Below are 20,144 nucleotides of genomic sequence, written 5' to 3'. Positions count from 1 at the left end.
GGCTGCTTTTCATAATTCATATTTAATGTCTTTCCTGTCTAAAATGTTCTGCAAGGTCAATGAACATCATCTCCTTCGCTAGTGATAAGCTCGAACCACACATCCAACGTAACAGTAAACACTGCTGAAGGCAGAACAGGGTAAAGACGAGAGATGGAACCGTCCGTCCTTGGCCTGACACTCAGCTCTGACTTTCCATTCGCAGCAAGCCTACTGCTTCCAGAATTTCAGTCCAGAAAAGACTTCTGCTTAGGAGAGACGGGAGAATATCACCGGTCGCAACAGAAGATCAAGACAATACGAGAGGAAAGCAGGTGCACACCCAGAATTGAGTTTCCGCTCTCAATGCCCAGAGGAGTGAACAGCGAGAGAAGCCAGACCCACCTGGAAAGCGCCCAGGCCCCTTCTCGCCCTGCAGGTGACGCTCGAGAAGGACAAACACGCGTGTTCTGTGCCCAGCAGAGCACCTGGGAGCTGCGCTGCCCTCGCCTATCTAGCTGATGCCACCAAACCGTTCAACTCGCCCACGAGTCAGCCTGCCACCCTTCTCAGAAGACGAGCAACTGCCGGAGCCGGCCCAGGGTCACGGGCGGATGGCATGCGCAGCCGCGTCTCACCTGCCGGGTGCAGTCCAGAGCCCGCTCCAGCAGGCCATCCACCGCCAGGCCAAGGCTCCGGTAGAGCTTCCTAACTGGCTGCTCACACTCCAGCGAACTTTCTGGGCTCATGAAAAAGCTTTCACAGATGTGACTGCTAATTTCAGCCTCGGAAGACTCCTCCGCATACTCGGGCAAAGTTCGGTCCAGCTCCAACAGGGCTGCCTCAGACGCAGGCCACGTCTCATCGAGCACTGGGGCTGCAGAGTGAGCAAACACAGAAACCTGCACACACACTGCGTGGCCAGCTCACCCGCACCACCAGCGCTCCAGCAGCACGAGCACGCCCGCGTCCTAGAGGCAACGACCCGTCCCGAACATCAGGAGCTCCTCCGGCCCGGCCCCAGCAGGGAAGGGGGATGGGTCACCAGCGGTGCACTAAGCGCCCCGGCCCAGGGGCTGCAGGCACAGGGCTGTCCGGGCACTCACCTGCAAACAGGGCCTGGCCACTGGGCCGCGCGTCAGGTAGGCCCTCATCCTCCAGACAGAGCCCCACACGCTCACCGATCCGGCTCTTCAGGGTGACAGCAGCCCTCAGCGTCTCTCCAAACAAAGTGAGCAGCCTCCGCAGAGCGTCCCGGAGAGCCCTCCTGAACAAAGCACGGAGCGGACAGCAGGCTGTCAGCTACACCCCAAAGCCGGACAGACTCAGACAAGAGGGGCACAGCTCAGGGGGCAGCTCTGCCAACAAGACCAAACCCTTGGGCTGCTGCTCTTGACTTTAAAAAGACATCATCTCATCGCCAGTTTTACCAGGCTCCTGTCCCTACTCACAGCCTTTCTACCGCTCAGGAGGAGAGCGGAGCACCCACATGGCCCTCTGTTCAGAGCACCGTGACCCTGTCCAGGACACGGCTGGGGGCAAAGTGCTGGAGCCGAGGCAGGGTCCTCACCGCTGGGAGATGCCAGGGCCCAGCGGGCGGGAGACAGGCTCCTCCGCCCTCATTCACATACTTCTGTCCCCACCACGGGCCTGGAACTAGATCTGCTTCCAACACGCGGACATGCCACTGAACGAAACACAGGAGAGCTGCCCCTTACAGAGCCGAAGGGCAGGGGAGAGACCCAGCAGGAATGGGCGGGAAGGAAGCAGCGGGACAGACGAGAAAGCGCAGGAACAGCCAGGGCCCCACGGCTCCCCGCTGCTGCCCAGGCCACCCCAGCGGACTGCGGAGACCTTGCGGACAGAGGGTGGGCGGGCACAGGACGAGAGGGCCCTGTCGGGGAGCGGGCAGAGGCAGGCGCGGGGTGACCGTGGACAGGGCGGGTCAGGGAGCTTCAGCAGAAACCCAAGTCAGCGTCAAAGCTGCCCCTCCTCCCTGGCCTGGTGCAGGCCCGGATGGCTGCGATGTCCGCGGTGAGCCCCGAGTGCGGAGCACATGGGTGCCGGGGAGCGACACAGCAATGACATGGGAACGCAGGGAACCCTGTGCTCCCGCCGGTCTTGAGCTTAGAAACGACGCGCATCTGTAAGTCAGCAGACCGGTTCGGGCAGAAGTGACTTAGGACTCTGATGGCCGTCACCAGGAACTGTTGCTCCCCCTCAACCTGCTCTACGTGGAATTAAACTAGAAGCCACGGGTCCTTCCCGGAAGAGGCTCCCAGAGGCGCCTGTCTCGAGGCTCCCGGAGTCCCAGGATTCTGCCTCTTCACAAAACATTCAACTAAACTAAACTGAGGCAAACCGGGGCGCCTCTGCCTCCGGCTCAGCTCGCAGCCTCAGGGTCCCGGGATCCAGCCCCGCATCGGGCTCCCCGCTCTCTCTCCTCCGCCGGCGGCCCCCTGCCCATGCGCTCTCTCTCATGAATAAATTTAACAATCTTTAAAAAATACAGATAAAAAATAAAGGAGCTGAGGCTTCTGAGGCCCCGCCCCCATGGCCTCCACAGACACTCGGAACCGCCCAGTACCAGGTCGGCCCCAGGGCTATCTCCGGCTCTTCTCTGGCCCAGCTGCCCTCCTCCTCCGACCCACCGAACCCGCCCCTGCAGGTCTCCCGAGGCCCCGCACGACCCCCAAGCTTCCGCGTTCTCCGCACCGAGAACGCGCGAACCGCAGCTGGAGCGCGTCCGGGGGCGGCTGAGGGCCGGGGCCGGCTGCGGAGCCGGGTCGCTCGGACGTGCGGGCCGCTTGCTCGCACTCACACCGTCGGCCGCGCGCCGGCTCGGGATGCAACCGGCCCAGAGGACGCAGCCCGAGGGGGTTTCGGAGAACCCGGCCCTTCACCTTCTGCCAGGGCGCTACCACAGGCTCGGGAAATCACGGAGCCGGTACAACCGCCCTCCTGAGCCCGCTCACCGGAACACTCAGGCTTGGACACCAAAGCCTCACAGACCTCTTCATGACCACCCCAGCGAACGAGACCATTCTAGCTTCTAGCTGAATCCACCTGGGTAGCATTTAACTCTCTATACTTTTTAACAGGCCGAACTAGGATCTTTCCTTTTAGTTAAAAAGGACCAGGACAGGGGCGCCTGGTGACTCAGTGGGTTAAGCCGCTGCCTTCGGCTCAGGTCATGGTCTCAGGGTCCTGGGATCGAGCCCCGCATCGGGCTCTCTGCTCAGCAGGGAGCCTGCTTCCTCCTCTCTCTTTATCTGTCTCTCTGCCTGCTTGTGATCGCTGTCTGTCAAATAAATAAAATCTTAAAAAAAAAAAAAAAAAAAAAAAAGGACCAGGACAGAATGAGACAGTGCCCACTCCAGATTTACTGACGACAGCAAACCAGCTGCTTACATCCTACACAAGTCACAATCCTCAATTTTCAAATCTGACAAGTAAAGGCCCCTAAACAAAGCCAAAGAACTTAGTTTCTGCTATTGCAAAGAGCCAGGATGCTGGGCCGGGCAGGGAGTGGGGCCATCTACTACAAACGTAAGCACTCCAGTCCCTCCAGCCCTCTAGCTGGCCTTTTCTGTGGTTGTTTTTGTTTTTGTTTTTTTTTTAAGATTTTATTTATTTATTTGAGAGAGAGAGCACGCGTGCACGAGCGTGCATGATGAGGGGAGAGGCAGAGGTAGGAGGCTTCCCAGAGCAGGGAGCCTAACCAGCCCCTCTAGCCAGGCTTTTCTGAGGTAGGCCAGGACAACCAGGAAAGTCCTTCCTGGCACTGAGGGACAAGACCATTAAATATGAAACACGTGACTCTTGATCAGCAATGCTTTCAAGGAAAGATCTTGATCAAAAGGGAGAAGTGGAACAATTAATAAAAGAAAACCTCGACTAGAATGGGGTCAGGATGGGGCGCCTGGGCGGCTCAGTCGTTAAGCGTCTGCCTCAGGCTCAGGTCGTGGTCTCAGGGTCCTGGGATCAAGCCCCACATCAGGCTCCCTGCTCCGCGGAAAACCTGCTTCTCCTTCTCCCTCTGCCCCTGCCTGTGTTCCTTTCTCGCTGTGCCTCCCTCTGTCAAATAAAAAAAAGATCTTTAAGGAAAAAAAAAAAAAAAAAGAACGAACGAACGGGGTCAGGAAGCTGGGTGGAGGAGGTGGGGGGTGGGGAACTCCCTGGAGGGAAAGCCCTTCCAGCTGCTTCTCTCCCGGGAAGAGGGGTGCGTTGAGCACATTAAGATTCCAGCAGGAGCAAGGAGGGTTTCCTTCTGCCCAGCGACAACTCAGCCAACGAGAAACCACTGCACCTTCAGTGCACAGTTTCCTAACGGACTTTGTTTACAACAGCCCTAGCCTCCTTCCATCTATGAAAGAGCTTCCTCTGTTCTCCAGACTTGTTTCTGGTGGTGCACTAGCGAGCCTGTCCTGGACTGCAATTCTGGTATTCCAGAATAAACCCACCGCTTAAAGATTCCTTAAGAAATTAAAAATGGAGCTACCCTATGATCCTATACTTGCACTCCTGGGTATTTACCCCAAAGACACACAGGTGCAGTGAAAAGAAGGGCCATCTGTACCCCAACGATCATAGCAGCAATGGCCACGGTCGCCAAACTGCGGAAAGAACCAAGATGCCCTTCAACGGACGAATGGATAAGGAAGATGTGGTCCATATACACTATGGAGTATGATGCCTCCATCAGAAAGGATGAATGCCTAACTTTTGTATCAACATGGACGGGACTGGAGGAGATGATGCTGAGTGAAGTAAGTCAAGCAGAGAGAGTCCATTATCATATGGTTTCCCTTACTTGTGGAGCTTAAGGAATAACACGGAGGACATGGGGAGATGGAGAGAAGCGAGCTGGGGGAAATCGTAGGGGGAGACGAGCCACTAAAGACTGTGGACTCTGAGAAACAAACTGAGGGTTTTGGAGGGGCGGGGGGTGGGGGTTGGGGGAGCCTGGTGGTGGGTATTATGGAGGGCACGGATCGCACGGATGTGGGTATGGAGCATAAACAGTGAATCTTGGAACACTGAAAAAATAAAAAAATAGAAAAAAATTTAAAGTTTTATTAGTTAAAAAAAAAAAAAAAGAAAGAAAGAAAGAAAGAAAAAGAAAAAAAGAAAACAAACCAAAAATCCTGGCAATTTAATTTTAAGGTTAACTCCACATTACAGCATCAAATTTTATAATCTGGCACAATGTGAAAATTTGGCAGAGTGAGTGGTGGGTATATGGGTATCGTACATTACTCAGTACTTTCCTTGATGTTTAAAGTGTTTTTAAATGAGAAGAATAACGCGGCACAGAGCTCCATCCCGCCAGGCGCTACCATGCCCGTGGGCAGCTCTGACAGACGAGTACGTGACTGACCTTTCACGGTCAGACAGATCAACGTCGGATTTCAGCATCGAGATGAGATTTGTGCCTTCCTGGTTCTCCCTTTCACGCCTTTGCTGGAGCTTCTCCAGTTCAGAATGGCACTCGCCTACTTCTTGACTTAAGGATAAAATTTGGTCTTTCAGCTGTTGAGGAAAAATTGTTACAGCTTCATTTAGAGCAATTTAGTCAGGGATAAACTTCATCAGAAACACTCATCATCCTAGTTAATAGTGATTAAAGGTGAAAATTACTAATTTTCTAATTACTAATTTTCCTAATTACAGGTACCCCCCAACCCCGCCACTATTCACTGCCTACAAAAGCAGAACACATGAACGTTCTAGTCTGCCCCAGTCACCGAGGGAAGTGGCAAACTCACCAGAGGTTACTCTCACAAGTAAGAACTCAAAATCTCTTTTCTATTCATTCAGAATAAACACCAGTTTCTAGACAAGTGAAGATCATTCTTATTTACTTCTCCTTGAAAAAGGAGCCCACAAAGGCGCCTGGGAGGCCCCGTCAGCTGAGCATCCAACTCTGGGTTCTGGCTCAGGTCGTCACCTCAGGGTCCTGGGATAGAGCCCCAGTGAGGCTGAGCTCTCCCTCTGCCCCTCCTACCTGTGCACACACACACTCTAAATTGAATAAATAAGTCTTTTAAAAAAACAGTCAACAATCCTAGGGTCTCAGTGAGCCGGCGGGGTGGGCAGCACCAGCTACCCAGGGCACCCCTGGCTACTGTGGGCTCCCCAGGTTGCCCGAGCACTGAGCACAGGTCACTGCAGTTTTGTGGTGCAGCTTAGTGAAATGACAAGTATGTCTTCCCAGCAACGCAGTGACCTGAGCCCAGAGCCAACCACAGTGATTTCTCAGGGCTGGCTGAGCCCTTGACCATTAGGTCAAGAACCCGGGCATCGTCCCCACAGAGAACATGACAGAGCGTGACTACGCACACAGGCGGCACAGAGCCAGGCAGACCACAGGCCTGTCCTCTGCTGCTACCAAGAATCAGGAACAATGGGTGTCCACGGTGGCCAAGGCATGACACGCCTAGTGTCTCCAGCTCTAGAATCGGACGCGTGGAGCCCAGAAGCAAGTGGACTCCAGGTGCAGAAGCCCTGCTGGCAGGTGCACACCCCGCTGGCGCGGACAGCTCTTCAGCCAGGAGTAAGCAAAGGTTTGCGTGGAGTAGAAAACGGGTAAGAGAACCCGGATGGGGCCGTAAAACGTTAGCAAGTACAAAAAGAAACAAAGACCAGATCAAAGAAGAGTGTAGTTTTGAAACCCCGTACCAGGAGCGAAAGGAAACTGTAAAAACAATTTCAATTCTGTGCTTGTAGGGAAATTAGAAAAAAATGCAGTTCCATAAACCACTGGTACCATCACACGAGATGGCAAACCATGACCAACCACCAACGAAAGAGAAGAGAGGATGCTGCCAGCACACGAAACCGGCACCGGGATGGCCCCAGGCCTGGCTGGGCCCCCGCTGGGGGGTGTGAAGACAAGGCAGAGGCCCGCCAGGCCTGCAGCACGGAGCCCTGTTCCCACGGGCGGCCGCGGCTGAGGCAGCAGCACGGCGAGGGCCAGCAGCACAGGCCTCCACAGAGGCTGAATCCACTTTTGAGCCTGTGGGACACAGACTTTTCCCTCTGCCGGCCCTGCTCCCCCCTTTTCACAAACACGGCACGGTGACTGAAAAAACCTAATAGATACATCTCTAGTGACACTGATCAAGAAAGAGGAAAGTACAAATAAACATCCTAACAAAACTTTTTCTGGGGCGCCTGGGTGGCTCCGTCAGTTAAGCGGCTGCCTCCAGTGCAGGTCTTGATCCTGGGGTCCTGGGATCGAGCCCTGCCTCAGGCTTCCCGCTCAGTGGGGAGCCTGCTTCTCCCTCTCCCTCTGCTTGTGCTCTCTCTCTGTCAAAAAAGTAAATAAAATCTTAAAAAAAAAAAAAGAAAAAAGAAAAAGAAACAGTATTATTACACTCCTGAAAGATCTACATTGTGAGACCATCTCAAAAAATAGTAGAAACAGGGACACCTGGCTGGCTCAGCTGCTAGAGTATGTGACTCCTGATCTCAGGGCCTGAGTTCAAGCCCCACGCTGTGTGTGGAGCATACTTAAAAAAAAAGAAAATAGTAAAACTGCACATACTAAACTTACAAAGGACTAACAAAAAACCAAACCCAATTCAAAAACCTGAACAGACGTTTCTCCGAAGACAAATGAATGGCCAATAAGCTCCTGAAAAGATGCTCGTCACTCAGCACCAGGGAAACGCACATCAGAACCACGATGTGGTCCTACCTCACGCCCGCTGCGACGTGACCATGATGGCTGTGGAGAAACCGGAGCCCCGCGCGCAGCCGCAGGGGCATGTGACAGGGCAGCCGCCAGGAAGACAGCCCGGCGGCTCCTCAAGACAGAAACGGAGTCGCCAGCACCCGGCAATCCTGTTCCCAGAAGCCCACAGCCCGAACCAACGGCAGGGACTGGAACAAGATGTGTACACACGGTGACGTTATTCACAGCAGCCAAGACGGAGAAACAAGCATCCAGAGGTCGATCAGCAGCCAAGTCCACGAAGAGAGCAACACGACGCGCATCTCTATGTCACAGAATTATCACTCCACCACAAAACACGGAGACGCTGCCACGCGGCGGGCCCTGCGGACGTTGCACTGAGGGACTAAGCCAGACGCAGGAGGACTACAGCTGTTGGCCCCATCACAGGAGGCCCCGGAAGCGGTCAGAGTCAGCGGCACAAGGCAGAAGAGTGGGTGCCGGGGCTGGAGGGAGGAAGGGACGGGGAGCTCGTGGGCAGTGGGGGTAGTTTCCGCTCGTGTGAGGATGAGCAGTGCTGGAGACGGACTGAGGATGAGCAGTGCTGGAGACGGACAGCGGTGACAGCCGCGCAACCCTGTGAACGGGGTATAACGCCCCTGAACCGTAACACTTAAAAATGACTAAAATGGGGGCGCCTGGGTGGCTCAGTGGGTTAAGCCGCTGCCTTCGGCTCAGGTCATGATCCCAGGGTCCTGGGATCGAGTCCCGCATCGGGCTCTCTGCTCGGTGGGGAGCCTGCTTCCTCCTCTCTCTATTTCTCTCTGCCTGCCTCTCCATCTACTTGTGATCTCTCTCTGTCCAATAAATAAATAAAATCTTAAAAAAAAAAAAAGAAATGACTAAAATGGTAAATTTTATGTTATGCACATTTTACACACACAGAAATAAAAACAAAGACAAGACACTTGCCACATACCCGTAGAATTTGGTCATTCTTCTCCTGAAGCTGCAGAAACAAAGACTCCTCCTCTTTTCGGCCAGGAGACTGTGCCTGCTCACACTCCAGCCTAGGGATCTCCTCCTGTTCATGCAAAGCAGCTTTCTTTTCACCTTCAGATTCACCCTGTATAAAAGAACACTGTTAACAAAACAGCAAAAATGTCGCTCTGAGCTCTAAAAGTTATGCTTGTTCCATTTCCTTGTTGTTTGTAAAGCACAGTTCACTGGACAAGTATTTATTGAGTCCACCCTGTGCCAAGAGCAGTGATCTAAAGGGACGAAGCCACTACCCACAGTGAACACGTATTCAATGTGCTTCCCACAGAGAACATCAAGAGGACAGCTCGCTTCTTTTCCCAAACAATCACATTAAGAAATTACCCATCACCACCATACCACGGCCATCAGAATCTAAGATATTTAGAAACAAAGTTCCTTTGGTTTCAAAACATAAACCCTATTTCTTCCTAAATAATAAACATTGTTCTTCATAAGATTCACCTAACAACTTACATTAATGAAATGAGCTGCTTTTTTTTTTTAAGGTCATCGTTTAAAAAAAAGAAAAGATATATATCCGATATATACATACATATATATGTATACACATATGTATATATATATATATATATATATATATATGAGAGAGAGTGAGCACGAGATGGGGGAGGTCAGAGGGAGAAGCAGACTCTCCGCCGAGCAGGGAGCCTGATGCAGAACTCCATCCCTGGCCTCCAGGATCATGACCTGAGCTGAAGCAGTGGCTCAACCAACTGAGCCACCCTGGCATCTTTAATGAAATAAGCTTTAAACAAACAAACAAAACAACAACTACTACAGAGGAAGCACTTCCAAAATGGCAGAATAAGAACATCCAAGAACGCATTCCTCTATAACAGGACTGAGAACACTGACAGAAACTGTGAAAACACAACTTCTTCAGAGCTCTGGAAATTAAGAAAGACTTGTAACAATCTAGAGTTTGCTGAAAACAGAGTCTGAGTCTCCACCCGAACAGCAGCTCTGAGGTGCTCAAACTTGCCCTAACCCATCCTCGCACCTCTGGCAGAGCTCTGCACACAGCCTCCCGCAGTCCTAAGGGTTGGGGGGGACCAGAGGGGTTCGGAGCTCCTCAAGAGCACCAGCCCGCCAACTATCACCAACTGACCTATCCTGCAGCCCACTGAGAAACTCCGTTCTCAAGGATGAGCTCCCAGAGCTCACGTTGTCACAACCCTACTGCGGGGCCACTTACCACAATCAACCGACAGCGACTGCTTAACATTACAGTGCCCTGAAACCCATTAACTTGTCAAGGTTGGGGCCAGTAAGAGGTAAACAAAAAAAGCTTAAAAGGAAACACTAGAGAATGTGGTGTCAACACGGAGCTCTGGAAGGCTCCAGCACATTCCTGGGACTTTAGGAAGCAAGTATAGGGCTATGTACCTATCCAGGAAAAGCTGAGAAGGCTCTAACACTCCTTGCTGACCTCACACTCACACAAAGTCACAGCTAAGGAAGAAGCCACCCACAGTGCACTGGAAGCACGCCCCAGCCAGAGCCCCTCAGTAAAGATTAGAAAGTGGAACTGTAGAGCTGTTCTGGAGCTGAGAGGTACAATTACTGAAATGAAAAATTCACTAGAGAGGCTCAACTGTAAATTCGAATGGGCAGAAGAATCAGCAAATATGAAGACAGATCAAATATGACTATTTGGTCTGAAGAATAAAAAGAAAAAAGAATAAAGAAAAGTAAATAGAAAAATGCCTTGGGTGTCCAACTCTTGATTTCAGCTCAGGCCATAATCTCAGAGATTCTCTCTTTCTATCCCTCTCACCCTCCCCCCTGCTCGCGTGCTCATTCTCTCTTTAAATAAATAAATAAGTAAGTAAAACCTCTAAAAAGAAGAAAGAAAGAAAAGTAAACAGAACTCCCAAGGCCTGTGGGACACTCTCAAAGACCAACATACACGTGATGGGAGTCACAGACGAGAGGAGGAAGGAACAAGATAGAAAGCCTGCTTTATGATATACTGGCCAAAAACCACAACTTGGATGAAAAAATATTAATCTACAAACACAAGAAGCCCAATTAACCCCAGGTAGGATAGATTCAAAGAGATCCATACCAAGAGACATCCCAATTAAACTGTGAAAGACTAAGAAAAAGAATCTTGAAAGCAGAAAGATGACAGAGGAGTAGGGCACCCTATTTCAACCGGTCCCCTGAACTAAGCTCGGTACCTGCCAGCCCACTCTGAACACCCACAAAATCAGCCTGAGATGCTACACCTGAAGACGCATCTGGATTCCTACAAATGGGGTATCTCAGGCAGCTGGTCTCAAGGTCTGAAGCGGGGAGCTGAGACTCTATGGGTAGATCCTGGAAGATCAACAGAAGGGGGAGGGAGTGGGATCCTGCACCACTGGAGCAGTGCCTGGACCTGGAAGCAAAAGAGGGAGTGCTGCCGTGGGGCCCACAACCCAGGACACGAAGGTGTTTAACAGAACAGACAGTAACGGAGACAGTGCAGCCTGGAGAGCTCACTGGAGAATAGACGGCGATCTCGGTCTTCTGAGAAAGGAGCCTGGACACAGTCACTTCTGCTCTCTCAGAAAAGATGGGAAAGCCACCTGGGGAAAGCCGCCAGAGAACAAAAGCCACCCAAAACTGGTTTTCACTGAGCCCACTCCCACCTCCGGGGCATGGCAACTCTGCCCAAACAGGGTTGCCTGAGTAACAGCACGGCAGGTCCCTCCCCCAGAAGACAGGCTGGAAGACCAAGAAAGAGGCCGACAACCCTAAGGTCCCTATAAAACTGCTGCCTCTTGCTTGGGTCACGGTCAATACTTTGGACCCCGTGCATTCCCTCAACCACCACTCAACAGAATGACTATGAGGAGGAACCCCCAACACAAGATTAATTCAGAGACTGTGGCTTCTGCCACAGAACTAATGGATATGGACATAACCGAACGTCAGAAACTGACATCAGAGTAACATTATGAAGGCGATCTCTAGGCTTGAGAAAAATATGGACAATATAGAATCTCTAAGGGCAGAAATGAGATCTAATCAGGCCGAACTTAAAAATGCTATAAACGAAATGCAGCCTAAACTGAATACTCCGACTGCCAGGGTAAAAGAGGCAGAAGAATGAATTAGTGACCTAGAGGATAAGATGACAGAAAAGAAGGAAGCCAAGGAGGCTGGAAAAACATAAAGCCCAAGAGATCAGACTGAGAGAGATTAATGACCATGAAATGTTCCAATGTCAGAACTGATGGGATCCCTGAGGGGGTGGAGAGAGGTCCAGAAAATAAATTTGAGCATATCGTAGCTGAGAACTTCCCTAATCTGGGGAAGGAAACAAGCAATCGTATCCAAGAGGCAGAGAGGACCCGTCCCAAGATCAATGAGAACAGACCAACACCACAACATATAATAGTACAATTTGCAAATCTTAGATCCAAGGAAAAAATCTTAAAAGCAGTGAGGGGGAAGAGATTTCTTACGTGCAGAGTGAGGAACATCAGAAGAACATCAGACCTGTCGACAGAGCCCTGGCAAGCCAGAAAGGGCTGGCAAGACATATCCAGGGCACTAAGTGAGAAGAACATGCAGCCAAGAAGTCTTTATTCAGCAAGGCTGTCATTCAGAATGGATGGACAGACAAGGAACTTCCAAGACCAGCAGAAACTGAAAGAGTATGTAACCACCAAGCCGGCCCTGCAAGAAATATTAAGGGGGGGTTCTATAAAAGGAGAAAGGCCCCAAGAGTGACATGGAACAGAAATTTACAGAGACGACCTATAGAAACAAGGATTTCACAGGCAACATAATGACAATAAAATCGTGTCTTTCAATAATCACTCTCAATGTGAACAGTCTAACTGCTCCCGTGAAACAGCACAGGGCTGCGGACTGGATAAAAAGACATTACCTTTCCATACACTGTCTACAAGAGACTCATTCTGAACCTAAAGATACATCCAGGGATGAAAACCATCTTTCATGCCAATAGGCCTCAAAAGAAAACTGGGGTAGCAATTCTCGTATCAGACTAATTAGATTTCAAACTAAAGACTGTAGTTAGAGATGCAGAGGGACACTACATCATACTTAAAGGGCCTATCCAACAAGAGGATCTAACAACTGTAAGTATCTGTGCCCCTACAGTTGGAAGCAGCCAACTACATAAGCCAACTGTTAACCGAAATAGACATATTGATGATAATATGCTAATAGAAGGGGACTACAACACTCCACTCACAGCAACACACAGGTCATCTAAGCAGAAGATCTACAAACAAGAGCTTAGAATGACACATGGGACCAGAGGGACCTCAGAGATACACACAGAACATTCCATCATAAAACAACAGAATACTCATTCTCAAGTGGCAGATGGAACTTTCTCTAGAGCACATCCTGGGTCACAAATCAGGGCTCAACCGATACCAAAAGACTGAGACTACTCTCGGCATATTCTCAGACCACAATGCTTTAAAACTGGAACTCACTCACAAGAAAAAATTTGGAAGGAACACAAACACTTGGAAGCAAAAGACCACCCTGCTCAAGAACATTCGGATCAGGGACGCCTGGGTGGCTCAGTTGGTTAAGCAGCTGCCTTCAGCTCAGGTCATGGTCCCACTGTCCTGGGATCGAGTCCTACATCAGGCTCCTTGCTCAGCAGGGAGTTCTACTTCTCCCTCTGCCTCTGCCTGCCACTCTGTCTGCCTGTGCTCGCTCTCTCTCTCTCTCTGACAAATAAATAAATAAAATCTTAAAAAAAAAAAAAAAAAGAATGTTCGGATCAACCAGGAAATCAAAGAACTTAAACAATTCCTGGGAACCAATGAGAATGAAAACGCATTGGTCCAACACCTATGGGATACAGCAAAGGAAGTCTTAAGGGGGAAATACATAGCCATCCAAGCCTCACTCACGTAAGTAGAAAAATCCCAAATGCAGAAGCTAAACTTACACCTAAAAGAACTGGAGAAAAAACAACAAAGAAAACTTAAACCAAGCAGAAGAAGAGGAATTATAAAGATTAGAGCAGAGATCAATGAAACAGACACCAGAAAAACAGCAGAGCAGATCAGTGAAACTAGAAGCTGGTTCTCTGAAAGATTAATAAGATCAATAATCCTCTGGCCACACTTACCCAAAAGAACAGAGAGAGGATCCAAATAAATAAAATCATGAATGAAAGGAGAGAGATCATGACTAACACCGAGGAAACAGAAAAAATTATTAGAAATTATTATCAGCAACAATATGCCAATATGTTAAGCAAACTGGAAGAAATGGATGTCTTCCTGGAAACTTAAAAACTGCCAAAACTGAAGCAGAAAGAAATACACAATCTGAATAGACCAATAACCAGTAACAAAATTGAAGCAGTAAATCCAAAAACTCCCAAAAAACAAGAATCCAGGGCCAGATGGATCCCAGGGGACTTCTACCAAATATTTAAATTAGAAATAATACCTATTCTTCTAAAGCTGTTTCAAAAAAGAGAAACAGAAGGAAAACTCCCCAATTCATTCTATGAGGCCAGCATTATCTTGATCCCAAAACCAGACAAAGACCGTATCCAAAAGGAGAATTACAGACCAATATCCCTGATGAACATGGTTGCCAAAATACTCAACAAGATCCTAGCCAACAGAATTCAACAGTATATTAAAAGGATTATCCTACACGACCAGGAGGGATTTATTCCTGGGAGGCAAGGGCGGTTCAACATTTGCAAATCAATCATCTTGATAGAGCACATTAATAAAAGACAAAAACCATATGATACTTTCAGTTGATGCAGAAAAATCATTTGACAAAATACAGCATCTTTTCCTGAGTAAAACTCCTCAGAGTGTAGGGATAAAGGGAACAGTTCTTAAAAAAAACCATCTATGAAAGCCCACAGTGAACATCATTCTCAATGGGGCAAAGCTGACAGCCTTCCCTTAAGACCAGGAACACGACAAGGATGCCCCCCCTTGCTGCTGTTGTTCAACACTGCACTAGAAGTCCTAACATCCGCAATCAGACAACAAAAAGGAGAAAGAGGTAGTCAAAATGGCAATGAAGAAGTCAAACTCTCTCTCTTTGCAGATGACATGGTAACTTTATATGGAAAACCCAAAAGACTATATCCAAACTACTAGAACTCATACAGCAATTCAGTAATGTGCCAGGATACAGAATCAATATACAGAAATCAGTTGCTTTCTTATACACTAACAGTGGAAATATAGAAAGGGAAATTAGAGAACCAATTCTATTTACTGTAACACCAAAAAACCGTAAGATACCTGAGAATAAACCTAACCGAAGAGGTAAAGGATCTATTCTCAAGGAACTACTGAACACATGAAAGAAATTGAAGAAGACACAAAAAGATGGAAGACCAGTCCATGCTCACGTATTGGAAGAATAAACATTGTTAAAATATCTAAACTGCCTAGAGCAATCTACACTTTCAATGCCATTCCAATCAAAATTCCACTGGCCTTTTTCAAAGAGGTGGAACAAACAATCTTAACACTTGTATGGAACCAGAAAAGACTCTGAATTGTTAAGGAAATGTTGAAAAAGGAAAACAAAGCTGGGGGCATCACACTGCCTGATTTCGAGCTGTATTACAAAGCCGTGGTCACCAAGACAAGCACAGTATTGGCAAAAAAAAAAAAAAAAACCTGGAGACATAGATCAATGGAACAGAATAGAGAGCACCGATATGGACACTCAACTCTGTGGTCAAATAATCTTGGACGAAGCAAGAAAAAATATCCAGTGGAAAAAAGACAGTCTCTTCAATAAATGGTGCTGGGAAAAGTGGACAGCTATGTGCAGAAGAATGAAACTCAACCATTCTCTTACACTATACACAAAGATAAAACCAAAATGGATAAAAGACCTCAACATGAGGCAGGAATCCATCAGAATCCTAGAGGAGAACATAGGCAGTAATCTCTTCGATATCAGCCACAGCAACTTCTTTCAAGATATGTCTCCAAAGGGAAAGGAAACAAAAGCGAAAATGAACTTTTGGGACTTCATCAAGATCAAAACTTCTGCACAGCAAAGGAAACAGTCCATAAAACAAAGAGGCAACCCATGGAATGGGAGAAGATATTCATAAATGACAGTACAGACAAAAAGCTAATATCCAAAATCTACAAAGAACTCCTCAAACTCAACATACAGAAAACAGACAATCATGTCAAAAAATGGCCAGAAGACATGAACAGACACTTCTCCAAAGAAGACATACAAATGGCTACCAGACACATGAAAAAGTGTTCATCATCACTGGCCATCAGGGAGATTCAAATCAAAACCACACTGAGATACCACCTTCCACCAGTTAGAATGGCCAAAATTAACAAGGCAAGAAACAATAAGTGCTGGAGGGGATGTGGAGAAAGGGGAACCCTCTTCCACTGTTGGTGGGAATGCAAGTTGGTGCAACCACTTTGGAGAACAGTGTGGAGATTCCTCAAGAAATTCAAAATAGAATTTCCCTATGACCCTGCCATTGCACTCCTGGGTATTTACCCCAAAGATGCAGATATAGTGAAAAGAAGGGCCATCTGTACCCCAATATTCATAGCAGCAATGGCCACGGTCGCCAAACTATGGAAAGAACCAAGATGCCCTTCAACGGACGAATGGATAAGGAAGATGTGGTCCATATACACTATGGAGTATGATGCCTCCGTCAGAAAAGACGAATATCCAACTTTTGTAGCAACATGGACGGGACTGGAGGAGACGATGCTGAGTGAAATAAGTCAAGCATCATACGGTTTCAGACGGGGGGGAAGTCAGAGGGGGAGACGCACAATGACAGATTATGGACTCTGGGAATCAAGCTGGGGGTTTGGGGGCCGGTGAGCCCGGAGATGGGTATTAAGGAGGGCCAACACTGCAGGGGCACTGGGGTTAACACACAAGCAATGAATCATGGAACACTACATCAAAAACTAATGACGTACTACACGGTGACTAACACAATAAAAAATCTTGAAAGCAGCAAGAGTGACTCAACACAAGCCATCTTCCACAGCAGGTCAACAGCTAGCCCGCTGCTCAGACCACAGAGGCCCACAGGCAGCAGGGTGCGATCCTCAGTGCTGAAAGAAAGACTTGACCAGGAATTACGTATCCAGGAAACTATCTTGCCAAAATGAGGGAGAAATTAAAACCTTCCCAGTAAATGAAAAGTGAGAGAATTCACTACTAACAGGCCTGCCCGAAGATACACTGAAGGGCACCCTCAGGCCAAAGTGAAAGGACACTGGGCATGACCCTGAAACCGCACAGAAACGAAGACCGTGGTAAGGTGACCGAACGAGGGAACAGAAAGACAAAATCCACGCAATCGTGGTCATCTTTTTCTTCGGTCTGAGTCAGAGGAAACTGAACGAGGCATGAGCATGAATCGTAGAGGACCGTAGTCTGACGGACGGTATAGGGACGGGGGCGGGGAGGAGGAAGCTAAAAGGAGGCGAGTCCGCGACTACTAGAATTAAGACGGTACCGATCCGATCTGCACGTTATAAAGGGCTCGCTGCGATCCCCAGGGCAAGCACTAAGAAAATAACTAAAAAATACACAGAAAAATAAACATCAAGGAAATTGAAAAGAAGGCAATAATGGAAAATTAGGAAAACAAGCGACAAAAGACACCTGGAAAGCAAACAGCAGGCACTGAACACGCTACAGCACCTGTGACCTAGGAAAGGCCGGGCCAAGTCGAAGACACCAGCACAAAAGGCACTTACTGGATGAGTCCACATCTACAAGGCCCCGAAGAGGCAAACCGGCACGACCCCTCCGGGGCTGGGGGACGGGGAGTCCTCTGTGCAGAGGCAGATGTTCTGGAAGTAGTGACAGAGCAGTGACAGCTGCGCCACTTGATGAATACGGTGAAATCCACTGAAACACCTACTTAACAAGAGTGATTTTTACAGTATGGAAATTCGATCTCAGTAACGTTCTTGTTAAAAAACAGGCGCCTGGGTGGCTCAGTGGGTTAAAGCCTCTGCCTTCGGCTCAGGTCATGATCCCAGGGTCCTGGGATCCAGCCCTGCATCGGGCTCCCTGCTCAGAGGGGAGTCTGCTTCCTCCCGCTCTCTCTCTGCCTGCCTCTCTGCCTGCTTGTGATCTCTGTCAAATGAATAATAAATAAAATCTTCTAAAAGTTTTTTAAAAAATAAAAATAAAATAAAGAACTAAAACAAAGCTACGTGAAAACTCCTCAGAGTAGGTGTTTGAGTGTTCACGCCTCCTGCTCTTTGCTGCTCCACGACAACAGACTATGGAGGCAAGAAGACTGGTGATGTGGCTTCTGGGTCACCAAAGCAAGAAGACCCAAACTTTCTCAGATTTAGAATACTCGGTGGTAACTTCTAGTGGAAAAGGAATGATAACCATCCTATTTAAATAGAAAAAAATGAATGAAAAAGTTGCCTAAAAAGTCTAACACAATGCAAATGTTTCTTTTCACTTTGCAGATCACTGTTGACTTAAAAGTAAAATTTCTCATTGATTTTGCAGCCGGAAAGGGGAGCAGTAACACAGATCCCTCTTCACCCCTGCGTCCCCGGCTGTGTGACCGGCCGCTCTGCTAAGGCTTCCGACCGGCTCTTCTGCAGCTCCGTCTCCTGCCCCGTCTCTCTTTCCCTTGCAGCTCGGCCCGAAGAGCTGGGCGCTGGCCCCAAGCACTGCAGGAGCCAGGATGCCCCCCGTGAACAGGGAGGAAGAGTCAGCACTGAGCTCCTCTGCATATGCACAGCCCTGTCCTACTGGACCCCCTCTATTCCACGTATTTTCACTGTGACGACACACAGGAGTCAGGCTACAGCTCCTAGAACGCTCCGGACCACCGTGTAGGCTCTGGATTCTCATCTCGATCACAATCATCAGAAAACGGACACGCATGGCACAACACTAAAATTATACTTTCTTTTTTTTTTTTTTAAGATTTTATTTATTTATTTGACAGAGAGAGATCACAAGTAGATGGAGAGGCAGGCAGGCAGAGAGAGAGGAGGAAGCAGGCTCCCCGCTGAACAGAGAGCCTGATGCGGGACTCGATCCCAGGACCATGACTTGAGCTAAAGGAGAGGCTTAACCCACTAAGCTGCCCCAGGTGCCCGTAAAATTATACTTTCAAGTTACAGAGATAACATAAATTATTCCTATAAACTTTGTCTCCTGAAATAAATTTAACTCCAAAGCCTTTAAAAAGAAGCATCAAATCTCACTGACATGAAAAATCTGAGGAACAAGGGAAGGGAAACTGGAAGAAGACGAAACCAGAGAGGGAGACAAACCCGAAGACTCTTCATCTCTGGAAACAGACTGCGGGGGAGGGGTGGGGGTGGGCGGGATGGGGTGGCCGGTTGAGGGACACTGGGGAGGCACGTGCTACAGTGAGCGCTGTGACCTGTGTGAGACTACGGACCACAGACCTGCACCCCCGACCAGTAACACATTCTGTGTCACTAAAGAAAGAAGCACCGAGTGCAAACTCCAAGTCCTCGCACGTGTCCGAGCTTCCCAAGTACTTGAATGACATGTTTCGGCCACCACTCCCCTCCGAGGGAAGGACGGGGCTGAGCCAACCAGTCGCAGCTAGGAAGGAAGCGACAGCCCGGAGCGCAGTCAGGGTCGAGGAGGCTCACTAATGCCGCGAGTGACAACCACAAAATGCGGGTTAGTACAGGGAAAACCCTGAACGCCAAGAGCACCACAGACCGGCAAGGCCAAGGCCAAGGGACAGGAACCATACTGCCTTTCCTCCAAAAAGACACAGCTCGGGAAACCCCGCCACCACTGTGAAGGACACCGGGAAAAAGAAAACCATCGACATGGAGGAAGAGGAAAGCACCGCCCTGCCTCACCCCAGCGCGTGAGAAATGGACTGACGTGGGAAACAAAGACAGAAAAAACTATCGAATTTCCTGACTTCCTGCAGCCCACTGACAAGTCCCTGACACAGGCAGCGCGACCTTCCTCTAGGGACTCAAGTGCCTCCATGTTATTACTTTGCTGAGGGCAAAGGCAGTGCCAGCCTGACCCTGGCTCCCCGGCCAGGACCCTGTGAGTCTACTTCAACATAGACAAATTCCTTTGGAAACTTCCTTTACCTGTAAACCCTCCAAGAGAGGTGTTGGTCGTCACCCCCCAAGCACACAGCCCACTGCTATGCATCTGAAGGGTCTGGTGACAACAGCCCCCCAAGATCCCGGGAACCTTGCTTCCGAATTCCTTAGACTCCCGCGATCTCTGGCCCCTCCCAACCTGGAAGTATGGAACGGGCCACCCCTCATGACCCCAGTGCGGCATTTCTTGTGCTTGAATAAATCCACCCTTTTGCACCAAAGACGTCTTAAGAATCCTTTCCCGGTGTTTGTCACAATTAACAATGCGACAGGAAAGGGAAACCACACTTCTTTGGGCTCTG

General features: G+C 49.0%; 1 protein-coding gene across 1 annotated transcript in view; it reads right to left on the bottom strand.

Annotated features, from left to right (window-relative positions):
• The window catches only part of PCNT (pericentrin), a 64,382-nt gene that overhangs the window by 4,683 nt on the left and 39,555 nt on the right, over positions 1-20,144 (bottom strand). The window contains exons 16-19 of the mRNA XM_059164988.1: positions 8,637-8,783; positions 5,360-5,511; positions 1,086-1,246; positions 618-856 (exon numbers count right to left, since the gene is read on the bottom strand). Coding sequence (XP_059020971.1) covers positions 618-856; positions 1,086-1,246; positions 5,360-5,511; positions 8,637-8,783 — 699 coding nt within the window. The remainder of the gene's footprint in view (positions 1-617; positions 857-1,085; positions 1,247-5,359; positions 5,512-8,636; positions 8,784-20,144) is intronic.

The sequence above is a fragment of the Mustela lutreola genome, chromosome 2 (genome assembly GCF_030435805.1).
Source record: "Mustela lutreola isolate mMusLut2 chromosome 2, mMusLut2.pri, whole genome shotgun sequence".
Lineage (NCBI taxonomy): Eukaryota > Metazoa > Chordata > Mammalia > Carnivora > Mustelidae > Mustela > Mustela lutreola.
Note: the sequence above shows the minus strand (reverse complement) of the source record. Positions and strands in the feature narration are given on the sequence as shown.